Raw genomic sequence first — 17,557 nt, 5'->3', positions numbered from 1 at the left:
ATATATTCAGACATACGAACCGAGAAAGACAACCAGTGGGACAAGCAAACACCCGCCCGCACACACTGGCAAAGAGAGTGAGAAACACATACAAATACGTCGACTCAGACACAAAAACCGAGAAAGACATGCACTGGAATAAGCAAACACCTGCCCAGACACACAAGCAAAAGGAGTGAGAGACACATACAAATACATAGATTCACACATACAAACCGAGAAAGACAGAGACTTCAGCCATAAAAACCAACAAAGACAACACTGGGACTTGCAAACACCAACCCAGACAAACAAACAAAGAGAGTGTGAAACACATACAAATACATAGATTAAGACACACAAACCGAGAGAAACATGCACTGGAATAAGCAAACACCTTCCAAGACACACGTTGGCAAAGAGAATGTAAAACAAATACAAATACATAGATTAAGACACACAAACCGAGAAAGACATGCACTGGAATAAGCAAACATCAACCCAGACACACAAGGAAAAAAGAGTGAGAGACACACACAAATACATATATTCACACATACAAACCGAGAAAGACAGACACTTCAGACATACAAACCAACAAAGACAAACACTGGGACTTGCAAACACCCACCCAGAGAACAGACAAAGAGAGTGTGAAACACATACATATACATATAGTCAGACACACAAACCGAGAAAGACTGGCACTGGGATGGGCAAACACCCGCCCAAACCAACAAGCAAAAAGAGTGAGAGACGCATACAAATAAATAAATTCAGACATACAAACAGAGAAAGACAGGCACTTTAGACACACAAACAAACAAAGACAGACAGTGGGATATGCAAACACCCGCCCAGATACACAAGCAAAAAGAGTGAGAGTCAAATACAAACAAATAGATTCAAACATGTAAACCGAGAAAGTCAAACACTTCAGATAAACAAACCATCAAAGACAAACACTGGGACTTGCAAACACCAGCCCTGACAAACAGACAAAAGAGTGAGAGACACATACAAATACATAGATTCAGACATACTAACCGAGAAAGAGAGGCAATGGGACAAGCAAGCACACGCCAAAACACACAAGCAAAAAGAGTGAGAGACACATACAAATACAAAGATTCACACATACAAACCGAGAAAGACAGACACTGGGATAAGCAAACCACAGGAAAAAGAGTGAAAAACACATACAAATACGTTGACTCAGACACACAAACCGAGAAAGATATGCATTGGAATAAGCAAACACCTGCCCAGACACACAAGCAAAAAGAGTGAGAGACGCATACAAATACATAGATTCACATATACAAACCAAGAAAAACAGAGACTTCAGACGTAAAAACCAACAAAGACAACACTGGGACTTCCAAACACCAACCCAGACAAACAAACAAAGAGAGTGAGAGACAAATACAAATAAATAGATTCAGACATACAAACAGAGAAAGACAGGCACTGGGAAAAGCAAACACCCGCCCAGACACACAAGCAAAAAGAGTGAGAGACACATACAAATACATAGATTCACACAGACAAACCGAGAAAGACAGCCAGTGGGACAAGCAAACACCTGCCAAAACACACAAGAAAAAAGAGTGTGAAACACATAAAAATAAACAGATTCAAACATACAAACTGTCAAAGACATGCACTGGAATAAGGAAACACCCGCCAAGACACAAAAGCGAAACGAGTGAGAAACATATAAGAATACATAGAATCACACATACAAACCGAGAAAGACAGAGACTTCAGACGTAAAAACCAACAAAGACAACACTGGGACTTGCAAACACCAACCCAGACAAACAAACAAAGAGAGTGTGAAACACATACAAATACATAGATTAAGACACACAAACAGAGAAAGACATGCACTAGAAAAAGCAAACACCCGCCCAGACACACAAGCAAAAAAACTAAGAGACACATACAAATACATAGATTCACACATACAAACCGAGAAAGATAGACACTTCAGACATACAAACCAAGAAAGAAAAACACTGGGACTTGTAAACACCAACCGAGACAAACAGACAAAGAGAGTGTGAAACAGCCACAAATACATAGATTCAGACATACAAACCGAGTAAGACAGGCAGTGGGACAAGCAAACACCCACCCAAAAACACAAGTAAAAGGAGTGAGAGACACATACAAATACATATATTCAGACATACAAACCGAGAAAGACAAGCACGGGGATAAGCAAACACCAACCCAGACAAACAGACAAAGAGAGTGAGAAACATATACAAATATGTAGATTCAGAGACACAAACCGATAAATACATGCACTGGAATAAGCAAACACCACCCAGACACACAAGCAAAAAGAGTTAGAGACACATACAAATACATAGATCCACACATACAAACCGAAAAAGACAGATACTTCAGACATACAAACCAACAAAGACAAACACTGGGACTTGCAATCACCAACCCAGACAAACAGACAAAGAGAGTGTGAAACATATAAAATACATAGATTCAGACACACAGACCGAGAAAGACATGCACTGGAATAAGCAAACACCCTCCCAGACACAAAAGCAAAAAGAGTGAGAAAGTTATATAAATACAAAGATTCACACATACAAACTGAGAAAGACAGACACTTCAGACATACAAACCAACAAAGACAAACACTGGGACATGCAAACGCCTGCCCATACACACAAGCAAAAAGAGTGAGAGACACATACAAATACAAAGATTCAGAAATACCAACCGAGAAAGACAGGCACTGGGATGAGCAAATACCTGCCCAGACCCAAACTGGCAAAGAGAGTGAGAAACACATACAAATACGTAGGTTCAGACACACAAACCGCGCAAAGAGAGTGAGAAACACATACAAATACGTAGGTTCAGACACACAAACCGCGAAAGACATGCACTGGAATAAGCGAACACCTGCCCAGACAAGCAAGCAAAAAGAGTGAGAGACACATACAAATACATAGATCCAGACATAAAACCGAGAAAGACAGACACTGGTATAAGCAAAGACCAACCCAGACACAAACAGGCAAAGAGAGTGAGAAACACATTCAAATACATAGATTCAGACATACAAACCCAGAAAGAAACTCACTGGGATAAACAAACACCCAGACACACAGTCAAAGAGAGTGACAGACACATTCAAATACATAGATTCAGACATACAAACCGAAAAAGACAGACACTGGGATAAGCGAACACCTGCCTGCACCCACTGGCAAAGAGAGTGAGAAACACATACAAAAACATAGATTCAGACACACAAACCAGGAAAGACGTGCACTGGAATCCACATGTGACTGCAAAAAGTTGGGTTAATTTAGGTTCACTTAGAGTGGCACGCCACTCCAAGTGAACCTAAATTAACCCAACTTTTTGCAGTTGCTTGTGCATTCCAGTGCAGGTCTTTCACGGTTTGTGTGTCTGAATCTATGTATTTGAATATGTCTCTCACTCTCTTTACCTGTCTGTTTCTGGGTGGGTGTTTGCTTATTGCAGTGTCTGTCTTTCTTGGTTTGTATGTCTGAATATATGTATTTGTTTTTGTCTCTCACTCTTTCTATTTGTGTGTTTGGGCAGGTGTTTGCTTGTTCCACTGCATGTCTTTCTCGGTTTGTATGTCTGAATCTATGTATTTGTATGTGTTTCACACTCTTTTTACTTGTGTGTTTGGATTGGTGTTTGCAAGTCCCAGTGTTTGTCTTTGTTGGTTTGTATGTCTAAAGTTCTTGTCTTTCTCTGTTTGTATTTCTGAATATGTTTGTTTGTATTTGTCTCACAATCACTTTGACTGCTTGTCTGGGCGAGTGTTTGCTTATTCTAGTGCATGTCTTTCTCGGTTTGTGTGTCTGACTCTATGTATATGTATGTTTTTCACACTCTCTTTGTCTGTTTGTCTGGGCAGGTGTTTGCTTATCCCAGTGCCTGTCTTTGTTGGTTTGTATGTCTGAAGTGTCTGTCTTTCTCGGTTTGTATGTGTGAATCTATGTATTTGTATGTGTCTCTCACTCTTTTTGCTTGTTTGCCTGGGCTGGTGTTTGCTTATCCCAGTGCATGTCTTTTCTCGGTTTGTGTGTCTGAATCTGCGTATTTGTATGTGTTTCTCCCTCTCTTTGCCAGTGTGTGGGGGCAGGTATTTGCTTATCCCAGTGCCTGTCTTTCTCGGTTTGTATGTCTGAATCTATGTATTTGCATGTGTCTCTCACTCTCTTTGCCTGTGTGTGTCTGGGTGGGTGTTTGCTTATCCCAGTGCCTGTCTTTCTCGGTTTGTATGTCTGAATATATGTATTTGTATGTGTCTCTTACTCTTTTCGCTTGTGTGTTTGGGCAGGTGTTTGCTTGTCCCACTGCTTGTCTTTCTCGGTTTGTATGTCTGAATCTATGTATTTGTATGTGTTTCATACTCTTTTTGCTTGTGTGTTTGGGTTGATGTTTTCAAGTACCAGTGTTTCTCATTGTTGATTTATATGTCTAAAGTTACTGTCTTTCTCAGTTTGTTTTTTTGAATCTGTTTGTTTGTATTTGTATGTCACTCTCCTTGAATTCGGGTCTGGGCGGGTTTTTGCTTATTCTAGTGCATGTCTTTCTCAGTTTGTGTGTCTGACTCTATGTATATGTATGTTTTTCACACTCTCTTTGTCTGTTTGTCTGGGCAGGTGTTTGCTTATCCCAGTGCCTGTCTTTGTTGGTTTGTATGTCTGAAGTGTCTTTCTTTCTCGGTTTGTATGTGTGAATCTATGTATTTGTATGTGTCTCTCACTCTTTTTGCTTCTGTGCCTGGGCTGGTGTTTGCTTATTCCAGTGCATGTCTTTCCCGGTTTGTGTGTCTGAAACTGAGTATTTGTATGTGTTTTTCACACTGCCAGTGTTTGTCTGGGCAGGTATTTGCTTATCCCAGTGCCTGTCTTTCTCGGTTTGTATGTCTGAATCTATGTATTTGCATGTGTCTCTCACTCCTTTTGCTTTTGTGTTTCGGCTGGTGTATGCAAGTCCCAGTGATTGTCTTTGTTGGTTTGTATGTCTAAAATGTCTGTCTTTCTCAGTTTGTATGTGTGAATTTATGTATTTGTATGTATCTCTTACTCTTTTTGCTTGTGTGTCTGGGCGGGTGTTTGATATTCCAGTGCATGTCTTTCTCGGTTTGTGTGTCTGAATCTATGTATTTGTATATGTTTCACACTCTCTTTGTCTGTTTGTCTGGGTAGGTGTTTGCAAGTCCCAGTGTTTGTCTTGGTTGATTTGTATGTCTGAAGTGTCTGTTTCTCTCGGCTTGTATGTGTTAATCTATGAATTTGTAAGTGTCTCTCACTCTTTTTGCTTTTGCGTCTGCGCGGGTGTTTTCTAATTACAGTGCAGGTTTTTTTCGGTTTGTGTCTGAATCTATGTATTTGTATGCGTTTCTCACTCTCTTTGTCTGTTTGTCTGGGTTGGTGTTTTCTTATCCCCGTGCCTGTCTTTCTCGAATTGTATCTCTGAATCTATTTATTTGTATGTGTCTCTCGCTCCTTTTGATTGTGTGCTTGGGCGGGTATTTGCAAGTCCCATTGTTTGTCTTTGATGGTTTGTTTATCTGAAGTGCTTGTCTTTTTCGGTTTGTGTGTCTGAATATATATATTTGTATGTGTTTCACACTCTCTTTGTCTGTATATCTGGGTTGGTATTTGCAAGTCCCAGTGTTTGTCTTTGTTGATTTGTATGTCCGAAGTGTCTGTCTTTCTCGGTTTGTATGTGTGAATCTATGTATTTGTATATGTCTCTCACTCTTTCTGCTTGTTTGTCTGGGCGGGTGTTTGCTTATTCCACTGCATGTCTTTCTCTTTTTGTGTGTCTGAATCTATGTATTTGTATGTGTTTCACACTCTCTTTGTCTGTTTTTCTGGATTGGTGTTTGCAAGTCCTAGTTTTTTCTTTGTTGGTTTGTATGTCTGAAGTCTCTGTATCTTGGTTTGTATGAGTGAATCTACGTTTTTGTATGTGTCTCTCACTCTTTCTGCTTGTGTATCTGGGGAGGTGTTTGCTTATTCCATTGCATGTCTTTCTCGGTTTGTGTGTCTGAATCTACGCATTTGTATGTGTTTCTTACTCTCTTTGCCAGTGTGTGTGGGCAGGTGTTTGCTTATCCCAGTGCCTGTCTTTCTCGGTTTGTATGTCTGAATCTATGTATTTGTATATCTCTCTCACTCCTTTTGCTTGTGTGTTTGGGTGGGTGTTTGCTTTTCCCACTAGCTGTCTTTCTCGGTTTGTATGTCTGAATCTATGTATTTGTATGTATTTCACACTCTCTTTGTCTGTTTGTCTGGGTTGGTGTTTGCAAGTTAGAGTGTCTTTCTTTGTTGGTTTGTATGTCTGAAGTGTCTGTCTTTCTTGGTTTGTATGTGTGAATCTAGGTATTTGTATGTGTCTCTCACTCTTTTTGCTTGTGTGTCTGGGCGGGTGTTTGCTTATTCCAGTGCATGTCTTTCTCGGTTTGTGTGTTTGAATCTATGTATTTGTATGTGTTTCTCACTCTCTTTGACTTTGTGTCTGGACGGGTGTTTGCTTATTCCAGTGCATGTCTTTCTCGGTTTGTGTGTCTGAATCTACATATTTGTTTGTGTTTCTCACTCTCTTTGTCTGTTTGTCTGGGTTTGTGTTTGCTTGTCCCAGGGCCTTTCTTACTCGGTTTATATGTCTGAATCTATGTGTTTATATGTGTCTCTTGATCTTTTTGCTTATGTATCTGGGTGGGCGTTTGCTTATCCCACTATCTGTCTTTCTCCGTTTGCATGTCTGAATCTATGCATTTGAATGTGTTAGACAATCTACTTGTCTGTTTGTCTGGGTTGGTGTTTGCATGTCCCAGTGTTTATCTTTGTTGGTTTGTATATCTGAAGTGCTTGTCTTTCTCGGTTTGTGTGTTTGAATCTATTCGTTTGTATGTGTCTCTCACTCTTTTTGCCTCTAGGTCTGGATGGGTGTTTGCATATCCCACTGTCTATCTTTGTCGGTTTGTATGTCTAAAGTGCCTGTCTTTCTCTGTTTGTATGTCTGAATCTATGTATTTGTATGTGTTTCTCACTCTCTTTGTCAGTGTGTGTCTGGGCAGGTTTTTGCCCATCCCAGTCCATGTCTTTCTCGGTTTGTATGTCTGAATCTATGTATTTGTATATGTTTCTCACTCTCTTTTTCTGGGTGTGTCTGGGCAGGTGTTTGCCCATCTCAGTGCCTGTCTTTCTCGGTTTGTGTGTCTGACTCTATGTATATGTATGTGTTTCACACTCTCTTTTTCTGTTTGTCTGGGTTGGTGTTTGCAAGTCCCAGTGTTTTACTTTGTTGGTTTGTATGTCTGAAGTGTATGTCTTTCACGGTTTGTATGTGTGAATCTATGTATTTGTATGTGTCTCACTTTTTTTTCCTTGTGTGTCTTGGCGGGTGTTTGCTTATTTCAATGCATGTCTTTCTCGGTTTGTGTGTCTGAATCTATGTATTTGTATGTTTTTCACACTTTCTTTGCCAGTGTGTTTCTGGTCGGGTGTTTGCTTATTCCAGTGCATTTCTTTTTCGGTTTGTGTGTCTGAATCTACGTATTTGTATGTGTCTCTCACTCTTTTTGTTTGTTTGTCTGGGTGGGTGTTTGCTTGTCCCACTGCCTGTCTTTCTTGGTTTGTATGTCTGAATCAATGTATTTGTATGTGTTAGACACTCTCTTTGTCTGTTTGTCTGGGTTGGTACTTGCAAGTCCCAGTGTTTGTCTTTGATGGTTTGCATATCTGAAGTGCTTGTCTTTCTCGGTTTGTATGTTTGAAACTATGCGTTTGTATGTGTATCTCACTCTTTTTGCTTGTGTGTCTGGACGAGTGTTTGCATATCCGGACGGGTGTTTGTATGACTAAAGTGCCTGTCTTTCACTCTTTGTATGTCTGAATCTATTTATTAGTATTTGTCTCTCCCTCTCTTTGATTGCGTGTCTGGGTGGATGTTTGCTTATTCCAGTGCATGTCTTTCTCTGTTTGTATGTCTGAATCTATGTATTTGTATGTGTTTCTCACTCTTTTGGTCTGTGTGAGTCTGGGCAGGTGTTTGCCCATCCCAGTGCCTGTCTTTCTCGGTTTATATGTCTGAATCTATGTATTTGTGTGTGTCTCTCACTCATTTTTCTTGTTTGTCTGGGTGGGTGTTTGCTTGTCCCACTGTCTCTTTTTCTCCGTTTGTATGTCTGAATCTATGTATTTGTATGTGTTTCACACTCTCTTTGTTTGTTTGTCTGGGTTGGTGCTTGCAAGTCCCAGTGTTTGTATTTTTTGGTTTGTATGTCTGAAGTGTCTGTCTTTCTTGGTTCGCGTGTTTCAATCAATTTATTTTTATGTGTTACTCACTCTTTTTTCTTTTATGTCTGGGCGGAAGTTTGCTTGTCACACTGTCTGTTTTTCTCCGTTTGTATCTCTGAATCGATGTATTTGTATGTGTTTCACACTCTCTTTGTCTGTTTGTCTGGGTTGGTGTTTGCAAGTCCCAGTGTTTGTCTTTGTTGGTTTGTATGTCTGAAGTGTCCGTCTTTCTCGGCTTGTATATCTGAATCTATGTATTTGTATGTGCCTCTCACTCTTTTTGCTTGTGTGTCTGGGCAGGTGTTTGCTTATTCCAGTGCATTTCTTTGACGGTTTGTGCGTCTGAACCTACGTATCTGTATGTGTTTTTCACTCTCTTTGCCAATGTGTGGGGGCATGTGTTTGCTTATCCCAGTGCCTGTCTTTCTCGGTTTGTATGTCTGAATGTATGTACAGAATGGGAGGTCAAGTAGCCCCATCGTTTTTGTACCCCTTGTTGTATTTACCAGTTTTTGGTATGTCAATTTGTTGCACCAGTAAGAAGAATGTCAAACCTAATCGGCCTGATGCAGGAAATTCAACTAACTGAAAGTAAAGAGCAATATTAAAACTTAAAACGAATAGAAAGTATTCCGTATATGAAAGGGGCTGTCCCATCCTCAACGCCTCGCTCTTTACGCTAAAAACGTTGGGGGGAGGGGGTCCATCTGTGTCTCAAGCGCGCAAAAAAGTATTAGAAAAATGGGGGGGGGGCAAAAAGTTGTGTGGAGGGGGGCCCTTGGGGGTTGGGGTAGGGGACCTTACAACACTGTTCAAACGGAACTTGTGTATTATAACGACCACAGAGTTTCACCCCAAATCATCCTCCAAAATGACGATTAATTTGTTTCGCCCAAATAATCCCTAAAATGTTGATTAATTTGTTTCGCCCAAATAATCCCTGAACGTAATTTCTGAATGTTCCTTTGTTTTGGTGTCCCTGCGCTGTCACATTTAAAATTTCCAGGAAACCATTTCCCGCGTTAAACATATTCAAACTGTCTTGTATCTTGTTTGAATTTCTGAAAATATTTAAGTTGTTCCTAGTTACACTATTAAGGTTTCGAAAGAATATTAATTTATCTCTGACACTAAAGTAGAGAAGCCATATTGTTTCTTAATCCCCTCACGATACATTAGAATTCCCCGTCAGATTTTCAACATTGGCGATTATGTAAATCAATTTCCCAGAAATCTAGTCTGATCTTGTCCCTTCGTAGATCAATAACATTGTCCCGTTAGTTTTCAGTACGCATGTGCATTTTCCCCGCAGTATTTCCAACTTCCCTGATTGACCTTGAAAGAGGTACTTTTAAAGTACTAAATAGTACCTTTCATATCTGGCAATGATGTAAACTTAGCCCAGTACCAACAAACAGAACCATGAATAAATTATGTACGTTCCGTATTCAATAATGGGGTTCTACTTGCGTGTTCATTTTGCAGACAAGAAAGCTCAACTTATTTCAAAGTAAAAATATATTTCCTTATTTCTATGATTATCTTTATATGCTCAAAACTCCATTAGCATTCCCCTTTTTCTGCTATAATTCAAATATTTGAATTGAACTTATACTGAACATATTACTTTCAATGGTCCTATAGTCAAATTTAAAATCATATTCAAGAAACTTCAAACTACTTTTGAAGTTCAAACCGTGTTGATTGATATAACCTATTTCCGGTCAAAATTACATTTTTTCTACTGAAAAGTACATAAATCTTAATAATTTCAATAATTTGTTGGAATTCAAAAGGCAAGTTATAATTCCAACAGAATAATTGGATTTTTTTTTGACGTGTTTGAATTCAATAAGCAAGTCACAATTCCAACAGAAAAATTGGATTTTCTTTTGACTTGTTTGAATTCGAGAATTTTGTTGGAAATCAATTTTTTTTTTTTTTTACAGTGCAGTTTTTCCACTTGAGACACGACACCAAAAGTGCCGTTTTTAGTGCCATTTGAACTTGAAATTTGTTCAAGTTCAATTTATATAGAAGACACAGATATGTGCAATATCTTTTATATGAGCTATAAAAGATCTATCAACGATGTTCTGGTAGCCTGCTAGTGCCACCCTTTGTGAAATAGCCCCAAAAGTGCCATTTTAGTGCCAGGTGGCACTTGCAGATGGCAGAATTTTTAAAAAGAACTTAGACATGAGAAATTACTTTTGAATGAGCCATTAAGAGTCTGTCTATAATGTTCTGGTAGCCCGCTAGACCTTTTGAAAAAAAAAAAAAAAAAAAAAAAAAAAGGGAGACAGATCAGTGCTACCGATGCAAAATAGTGATTTTCCTTGTTGTTCAGGAGGGTGGGGGGCTGTAACTTCCCTGTACAAAGTTTTGACCATGTTGATTTTAATGATACAGTTTTCGTTTCGATGTGACGCCATTTTCGAGGGGTTTGAGGTTTTTTTTCAAAATCACTATAAGTTTATTTTCGCAATAAAATTTTATTTTTAAGACGAATCGAAATAACAGTTAACCTTCCTGAGTCACCGTCAGATGGAAATTTTTTTCACTAGGCAGTTTTTTTCAGAACGCATTTTTTTACTTTTAGTTACTATGGGTTGTGGCTCGCTCTTTAGTAGGTTGCAGCTGCCGCTGCAACCATGATACCTTGCCGGGACATGCTTTAAAAAATGAGCCTAGAAAATGACTGAAAAAAAACAACAGCGGATACCGATACCGATATTCCCGATATGATACATGCGATACCAATACGCGCGATACCGATATATGTGATATCGATACGCGCAGTACCACATACAGCCTTTCCCCAGGGACTATGGAGGGCCATATCATCATCAAAACCATATATATTGGACATTTGAACTATGTTAAACAAAATGGCTATCTTAAAATTTTTATAGGACTAGTTTGGGGAGCGGGGGAGGGGCCTGTAGGGAGCGGGGGGCTATTGGCCCTCCAATCTTTTTGGTCACTTAAAAAGGGCACTTAAAAATTTAATTCTCTTTCGAATGAGCTATTACACACCTCTCTATAATGCTCTGGCCACGCCCTAGCCCTTCTAAAAAAAAAGAAAAAAAGGGAGACAGATCAGTGCTACCCAGGCAAAAAAGTCGTATTCGTTGGTGTTCAAGGTGGGGGACTGTAACTATCCTATATTAGGTTTTGGACCATGCTGATTCCTATTTTGATTTGACGCCATTTTCAAGGGGTTTCAGGCTCTTTTTCGAAATCACCATAAAGTTATTTTCGCAATAAACTTTGACTTCTAAGATTAACCGAAACAATAGTTACTATTCCTGGTTCAGTGTTAGACGGCAATTTTTCTCAATAGACAGTTATTTTGAAAACCCGTTTTTCAATTTTTTATTACTATGGGCTGTGGTTAGCTCTTTACTAGGTTGCAGCTACCGCTGCAACCATGAACTGTGGCCAGATGCTGAGATTTCTGAGAATTATACTTCAAACACAAAGTCACAAAGTTATCATATTTAAAACAAATGCAAATAAAAAAAAAAATATTCACTGTCTAAGTGACAATATCATGCTCTAATACAATACTCTCGCATGAGCTTTAAGGTTTTTCCACGAAAAAAAAAAAGATAATGCAAATTTGTGGCAGAGAGATAAAAATACTATTTAGATATAAAAAAGATCGTTAATTCTTCTGGGAACACAATTCAAAAGTGACAGTAGATATGAAACCAGTAGTACTTTCTGTTTTGGCAGCTTTAGTTGTAATTGCAGTAGGTAAGACATGTAGATACATTTTAATCAGCACGCGTATTATTTTTTTTTTGTCACAACATGGGTTCAAGAAGGGAGGGGCCAGGGGGCAATCGTGGCCCCTGGGAACAAGAAAACGCTTAATAAAGTACCAAAAGAGGAAAATGAGAGATACTTTTGGGAAAAACATACTAGATTTTATAACTGACACAGGAACAAGGGGAATGCACTAGGCTCGATTCTTTTTCTTATTAAATAAAAAAAAACAAGTTTTTTTTTAACTGAAAGTAAGGATCGACATTAAAACTTAAAACGAACATAAAATATTCCTTATATGAAAGGGGCTGTCCCCTCCTCAACGGCTCGCTCTTTACGCTAAAGTTTTTTATTGTTTAAAAAAATTAAGTTTTGAGAGAGTCAAACTTTAACGTAAAGAGCGAGGCATTGAGGAGGGGACAGCCCCTTTCTTATACGGAATAATTTCTGATCGTTTTAAGTTTTAATATCGCTCCTTACTTTCAGTTAAAAAAAACTTGTTTTTTTAATTTAATTTCTGAACGTTTTTGAGTTAATGCAGGTTTTGATTTTGGTTCACCGTACATGAATAATTAAAACGAAATTTGCATATTAATTTTATTTTTTTTTGGCTAAATGGCTTTCTCGAAAGTTTTTTAATTTTACTTACGAACGTTTTTATTAGTAACAAATATACGTAACTTGCGAATTAACTTACATAGCGAACTTCTATATTTATGTATTTTTTTCGTATATTAGGGGGGTTCGCCCTTCTAGTCAATACCTCGCTCTTTACGCTAAAGTTCGATTTTTTCCAATTCTTTAAGAATAACCCCTTAATCCCAAAGGCCGTTAATTAGAATAAATAGCTTTTATTAGACCCCGCTTCCGCGCCGACAAGGGAAGGCCGTTGGCGGCCTGGCTAAAAATAGCAGCAGCAGCGCGCCGCCGGTGTGCCACCGATGATTTTTTCGCACCGCCGCCGGTAAGATGTAGGTGGCGCGCCGCCAGCGCGATCAATGTTGTTTGCAAACATTAATGTTTTTATAAGTCTTTCTCAAATCCCAGCTTGAACTTACAAAAGATTTGGCCCTATTCATGACTTACAAACTTCGGAAGTCGCTGGCTGGACGCTGGTCTTCTTCGTTATTCATCAAGAGAAGTAGAAATCTGGTAGAAACAAAATGGCTGTGGCGATTCAGAACCCTTGCATAATACTTGAAATAATAGATAGACAATGAACAAGTCCCAATGGGGGGCCCTGGGTCTATCAAAATATTTCTATGGTTTCCCAGGGAATGTGATATCATTTTCTTCCGTCTCTGCTTTAAATGAAAAAAATAATTAGCTTTTTGGCATCCCTGCTTTCAATTAGAAATTGAGGTATTGTCATTTAAAAATTATACCCCCTATCCCCCCCCCCCCTTATAGGAAATAACATACATTTTTTTTATAAATAATATTTTTGGGGTCAATTCCGTTTCAATCTTCAATTCCCCCAACCTTGTACATAGTCTATAGCTAAATTTTGTCTCAATAGAAGGTTTTTGTTTTGTCTTTGTTTTTATTTTTTTTTTGGGGGGGGGGTAAAAAATTTTCAGAAAATAGATTGTATTTGCTTTAATCTATCAGGCGATCAATAATTGTGTATTAAACATTAAGAAAATGTATAAAAAAATAGCAAAACAAAACAAAATTCTACAAACTTACAATTCAGCTGTCGCAACAATCTGTTGACTATCAATTTCAAAATCCAAACTGAACCTGTATAGTGTATGCGTTCTGTTCAACTTAAAAATAAAATTCTGGACTACGAATGATGTAAGAATCTTATAGCACTTGGGAAACTGCATTCGAAATAGTTTAATCTCATCAAACAGTTCGTGGTAACGAACTCTAAGTAAGGAGCAACCCGGCTCTAGAGTAACCAAAACTCTAAAAAACGGATACCAATTTTGATACCAATAGATACATCAAAAGAATCAAATTTTTATGGTGATTTCAAATATATAAATTTCATCAAGTTCGGTTTTACCCATCAAAAGTTACGAGCCTGAAAATATTTGCCGTATTTTTGAAAAAGGGCGAAAACACCCTCTAAAAGTAGAATCTTAATGAAAACACACCATCAGATTCTGAGTATCACATAACACTATTGTAGATATTTAAAGCTCCTATATACAAAAATGTGAAATTTTGTATTTTTTTTTTCTGCCAGAAGAATGATCACGGATGCCTGTTTATTTGATTTGTTTTTTTTTCTCAGGGGTGATCGTATCAACCCAATGGTCCTAAAATATCGCGAGAGGGCTCATTCGAACGGAAATCAAAACTTCTATTGCCCTTTTTAAGTGACCAAAAACACTGGAGGGCAACTAGACCCCGTCCCATGCTAATAGCTATGTCTTTATGTGTAAAATGACCCGCCACAGTCCCCGAGGAAGGGGCAAGTTGTGAACTTTTCCCATTGTTTACATATTGTATTTATTGGGAAGTATACAGCCATTTTATCAAATTTTTTTTTGGGAGGGGGGGTGCTTGGTGTGGATTTTTAAGGGGATAATCTTTCTTTGGGAGTGAAATTTCTGACGAGTGAATATTCTAGGGGAAATGTTACACTGGGGGTTTTGACAGAATTACTACACGAAATTCTTGTCAATTGTCTCACATTCTCTTTGCCAAATTTTTTATATTGAGATGTTTCGGAGGAATTATCCGGGGGCTTTTTTTCGTGCGTTTTGTTTTCTGGAAAATAATTTCCACAGAAGGGAGTATTTCTGGAGTCATCGAGAAACCGATTAGAGATTAAAGTCTTATTCCAATAAAAAAATGCTAAGGAGAACTTTTCAGGGTGAATCGTCCGCAAGCAATTTTACGAAGAGTGGGGGGGGGGGGGTATTCTCAGCGAGGAAGGAACGGGGTGGAGGGAATTTGATGGAGGGGGTGCACTTTACGTTGGATGAAATTTCCACGGAGGAGTTTTCTGTGAGGAGGAGGGGTATATTTTTCTTAGAAGGCGAGCCAGATTTATCGGTATAAATTAAATATAACAAAAAGTTTTTTTAGCTGAAAGTAAGGAGCAACATTAAAAGTCAAAACGAACAGAAATTATGTCATATATGAAGGGTTGTCCCCTCCTCAATACCTTATTCTTTACGCTAAAGTTTGACTGTGTACTAAAATTGAAACACAGGGGCTGTTTAATTAGAACAGGAAGCTTTTTAAAATTGAGGATGGAGCGACCCTTTATATCCGCAATAAATCTGCCAAAATTAATATGCGAATTGTGTTTTAATTTTTCATGCATGGTTAGACAAAATCAAACATGTATTAGTTGAAAAACGTTCAGAAATTAAATAAAAAATAAGTTTTTTTAACTAAAAGTAAGGATCGACATTAAAACTTAAAATGAACAGCAATTATTCCGTATGTGGAAGAGGCTATCCCCTCCTCAGCGCCTCGCTCTTTACGCTAAAATTGACTCTTTTTCACCACTCTACTTCTAAAAACAATAAAAACCTTTAGCGTAAAGAGCGAGGCGTTGAGGAGGAGACAACTCCTTTCATATACGAAATAATTACTGTTTGTTTTAAGCTTTAATGTCCCTCCTTACGTTCAATTAAAAAAAAATTGTTTTTTTTTAATTTCATAAAGACGATACTTTTGTCAACATATGAAGAACCATGTTGTCAACATACAATATTGCAATTGCATGAGTCTGCTTATATGCAAAGTAACACAAGAGACGAAAATTTACGAACAAGAGAGTAGTGGAGAATTATGGTATACAAAGTAATATTTGGCAGGGATAGTCACTAATGATATATCACTAGGGGTGGCACCGTCATTTGGTGATTTTTGGCGATTCGGGGAACCCAATTTTTCTTCGGGGTAACACATAGATTTTCGGGGAAATCCCAGAAAATTCGGGGATAGTGCAAGCCCTGCTTAATTTCTGATCAGGAAAATCGAAATACTTAACCACACGAGAAAAGCAAAGCTCCGACTTTGCAGTTGACGCAAAAAAGAATTGCCACAAAACTAATTTAAAGTCAGCCGAACACTGCCGCCTCTGCCGACGGTGGCGTGCGTGCGGAGCTCCAGCGGCGTTGGGACACTTCGGCGGCGGTCAACCGGGCCTCTCGTTGGTGGCGTTCGGTCAATGCACCGCCGTGGTGCCCGGGTCTAGCTCTTATGAAAGTACTAAAAAAAACTTTAGCGTAAACAGCGAGGTATTGACTTGGGGGCGAACCCAATCATATACGTAATAGTTTCTGTTCGTCTTAAGTTTTCATGTTAAAAGTTTTCAGTTGAAAACTTTTTTTATTTTGATTTAATTTCTGTTCGTTTTTGAAATAATGCTGGGAAATCCGGCACCCCCTTCACAGCAACGTCCCTTCCCCCATGAAAATTTCCTCCATAGAAAGATCCTCCCGCATAACCACGGATCTAACCCCCCCCCCCCCCACTACCAGAAAAAATCCCCCTGAAAACGTCTGTATTCTTCAGAATAACCAATACTATATGTAAACATTGGGCAGTGTTCATAACTTGCAGCCATTTCCCCGGCGATTTTGGGGGATTAAGTCATCCTCAAAGACATAGTTAATATATTTTTCAACCAAGTTGAACAAAATGGCTATCTCATAATTTTGATCGAGTGACTTTGGAAAAAAAAGAGCGTGGGAGGGGGCAGATAATTTCGGAGACCACACTGCCTTTCCATGACGAGAAAATTAAAGTTCAAAATAGGGATAAAATCCTTTTTAATAGACAGTGCATAATAAATTTCACAAAAAATACCAGATATTTCGGTCACATATGCATTGACCGAAATATCTGGTGTTTTTTGTGAAATTTAGTATACACTGTCTATTAAAAAGGATTTTATCCCTATTTTGAACTTTTATTTTATCATGGGAGGGGGCCTAGTTGCCCTCCATTTTTTGTTACTTAAAAAGGGCAATAGAACTTTTAATTTTTATTTGAATGAGTCCTCTCGCAATATTCTAGGACCACTGGGTCGACACGATCACCCCTGGAAAAAAAAACAACAAACAAACAAATAAACACGCATCCCTGATCTTTCTTCTGGCACAAAATACAAAACTCCACATTTTTGCAGATAAGAGCTTGAAACCTCTACCGTAGGGTTCTCTGATACGCTAAATCTGATGGTGTGAATTTTATTAAGGCTCTATGACTTTTAAAGGGTGTTTTCCTCTTTTTGAAAAATAAGGCAAATTTTCTAAGGCACGTAATTTTTGATGGGTAAGACTAAACTTGATAAAATTTATATATTTGAAATCAACATAAAAATCTGATTCTTTCGATGTATCTATTGGTATCAAAATGTCTTTTTTAGAGTTTCGGTTACTATTGAGCCGAGTCGCTCCTTACTTTCAGTTCGTTACCACCAGCTGTTTGATGCCCTCGAGAGCTACGAGATTCTATAACTGACATAAGGACAAGGTAAACAAACTACTAGATTT

The 17,557-nt window shown here is 38.4% G+C and overlaps 1 protein-coding gene across 4 annotated transcripts in view; it reads left to right on the top strand.

Annotated features, from left to right (window-relative positions):
- Positions 1-17,557, top strand: part of LOC148950007 (endoribonuclease Arlr-like) — a 46,210-nt gene that overhangs the window by 4,184 nt on the left and 24,469 nt on the right. Inside the window, exon 1 of one of the 4 annotated variants that reach the window (XM_089092064.1) lies at positions 11,977-12,074. The exons of 2 other annotated variants lie outside the window; for them this stretch is intronic. In XM_089092064.1, coding sequence (XP_088948190.1) covers positions 12,023-12,074 — 52 coding nt within the window. In that variant the 5' untranslated portion in view covers positions 11,977-12,022. Of the gene's footprint in view, positions 1-11,976; positions 12,075-17,557 lie in introns of those variants that run through there. One more of the 4 variants, XM_089092067.1, reaches the window with a different exon arrangement.

The sequence above is a fragment of the Artemia sp. Qi Xiang Cuo genome, chromosome 7 (genome assembly GCF_049724085.1).
Source record: "Artemia sp. Qi Xiang Cuo chromosome 7, ASM4972408v1, whole genome shotgun sequence".
Taxonomy (NCBI): Eukaryota; Metazoa; Arthropoda; class Branchiopoda; order Anostraca; family Artemiidae; genus Artemia; species Artemia sp. Qi Xiang Cuo.
This window is presented reverse-complemented; position numbering and strand designations above follow the sequence as displayed.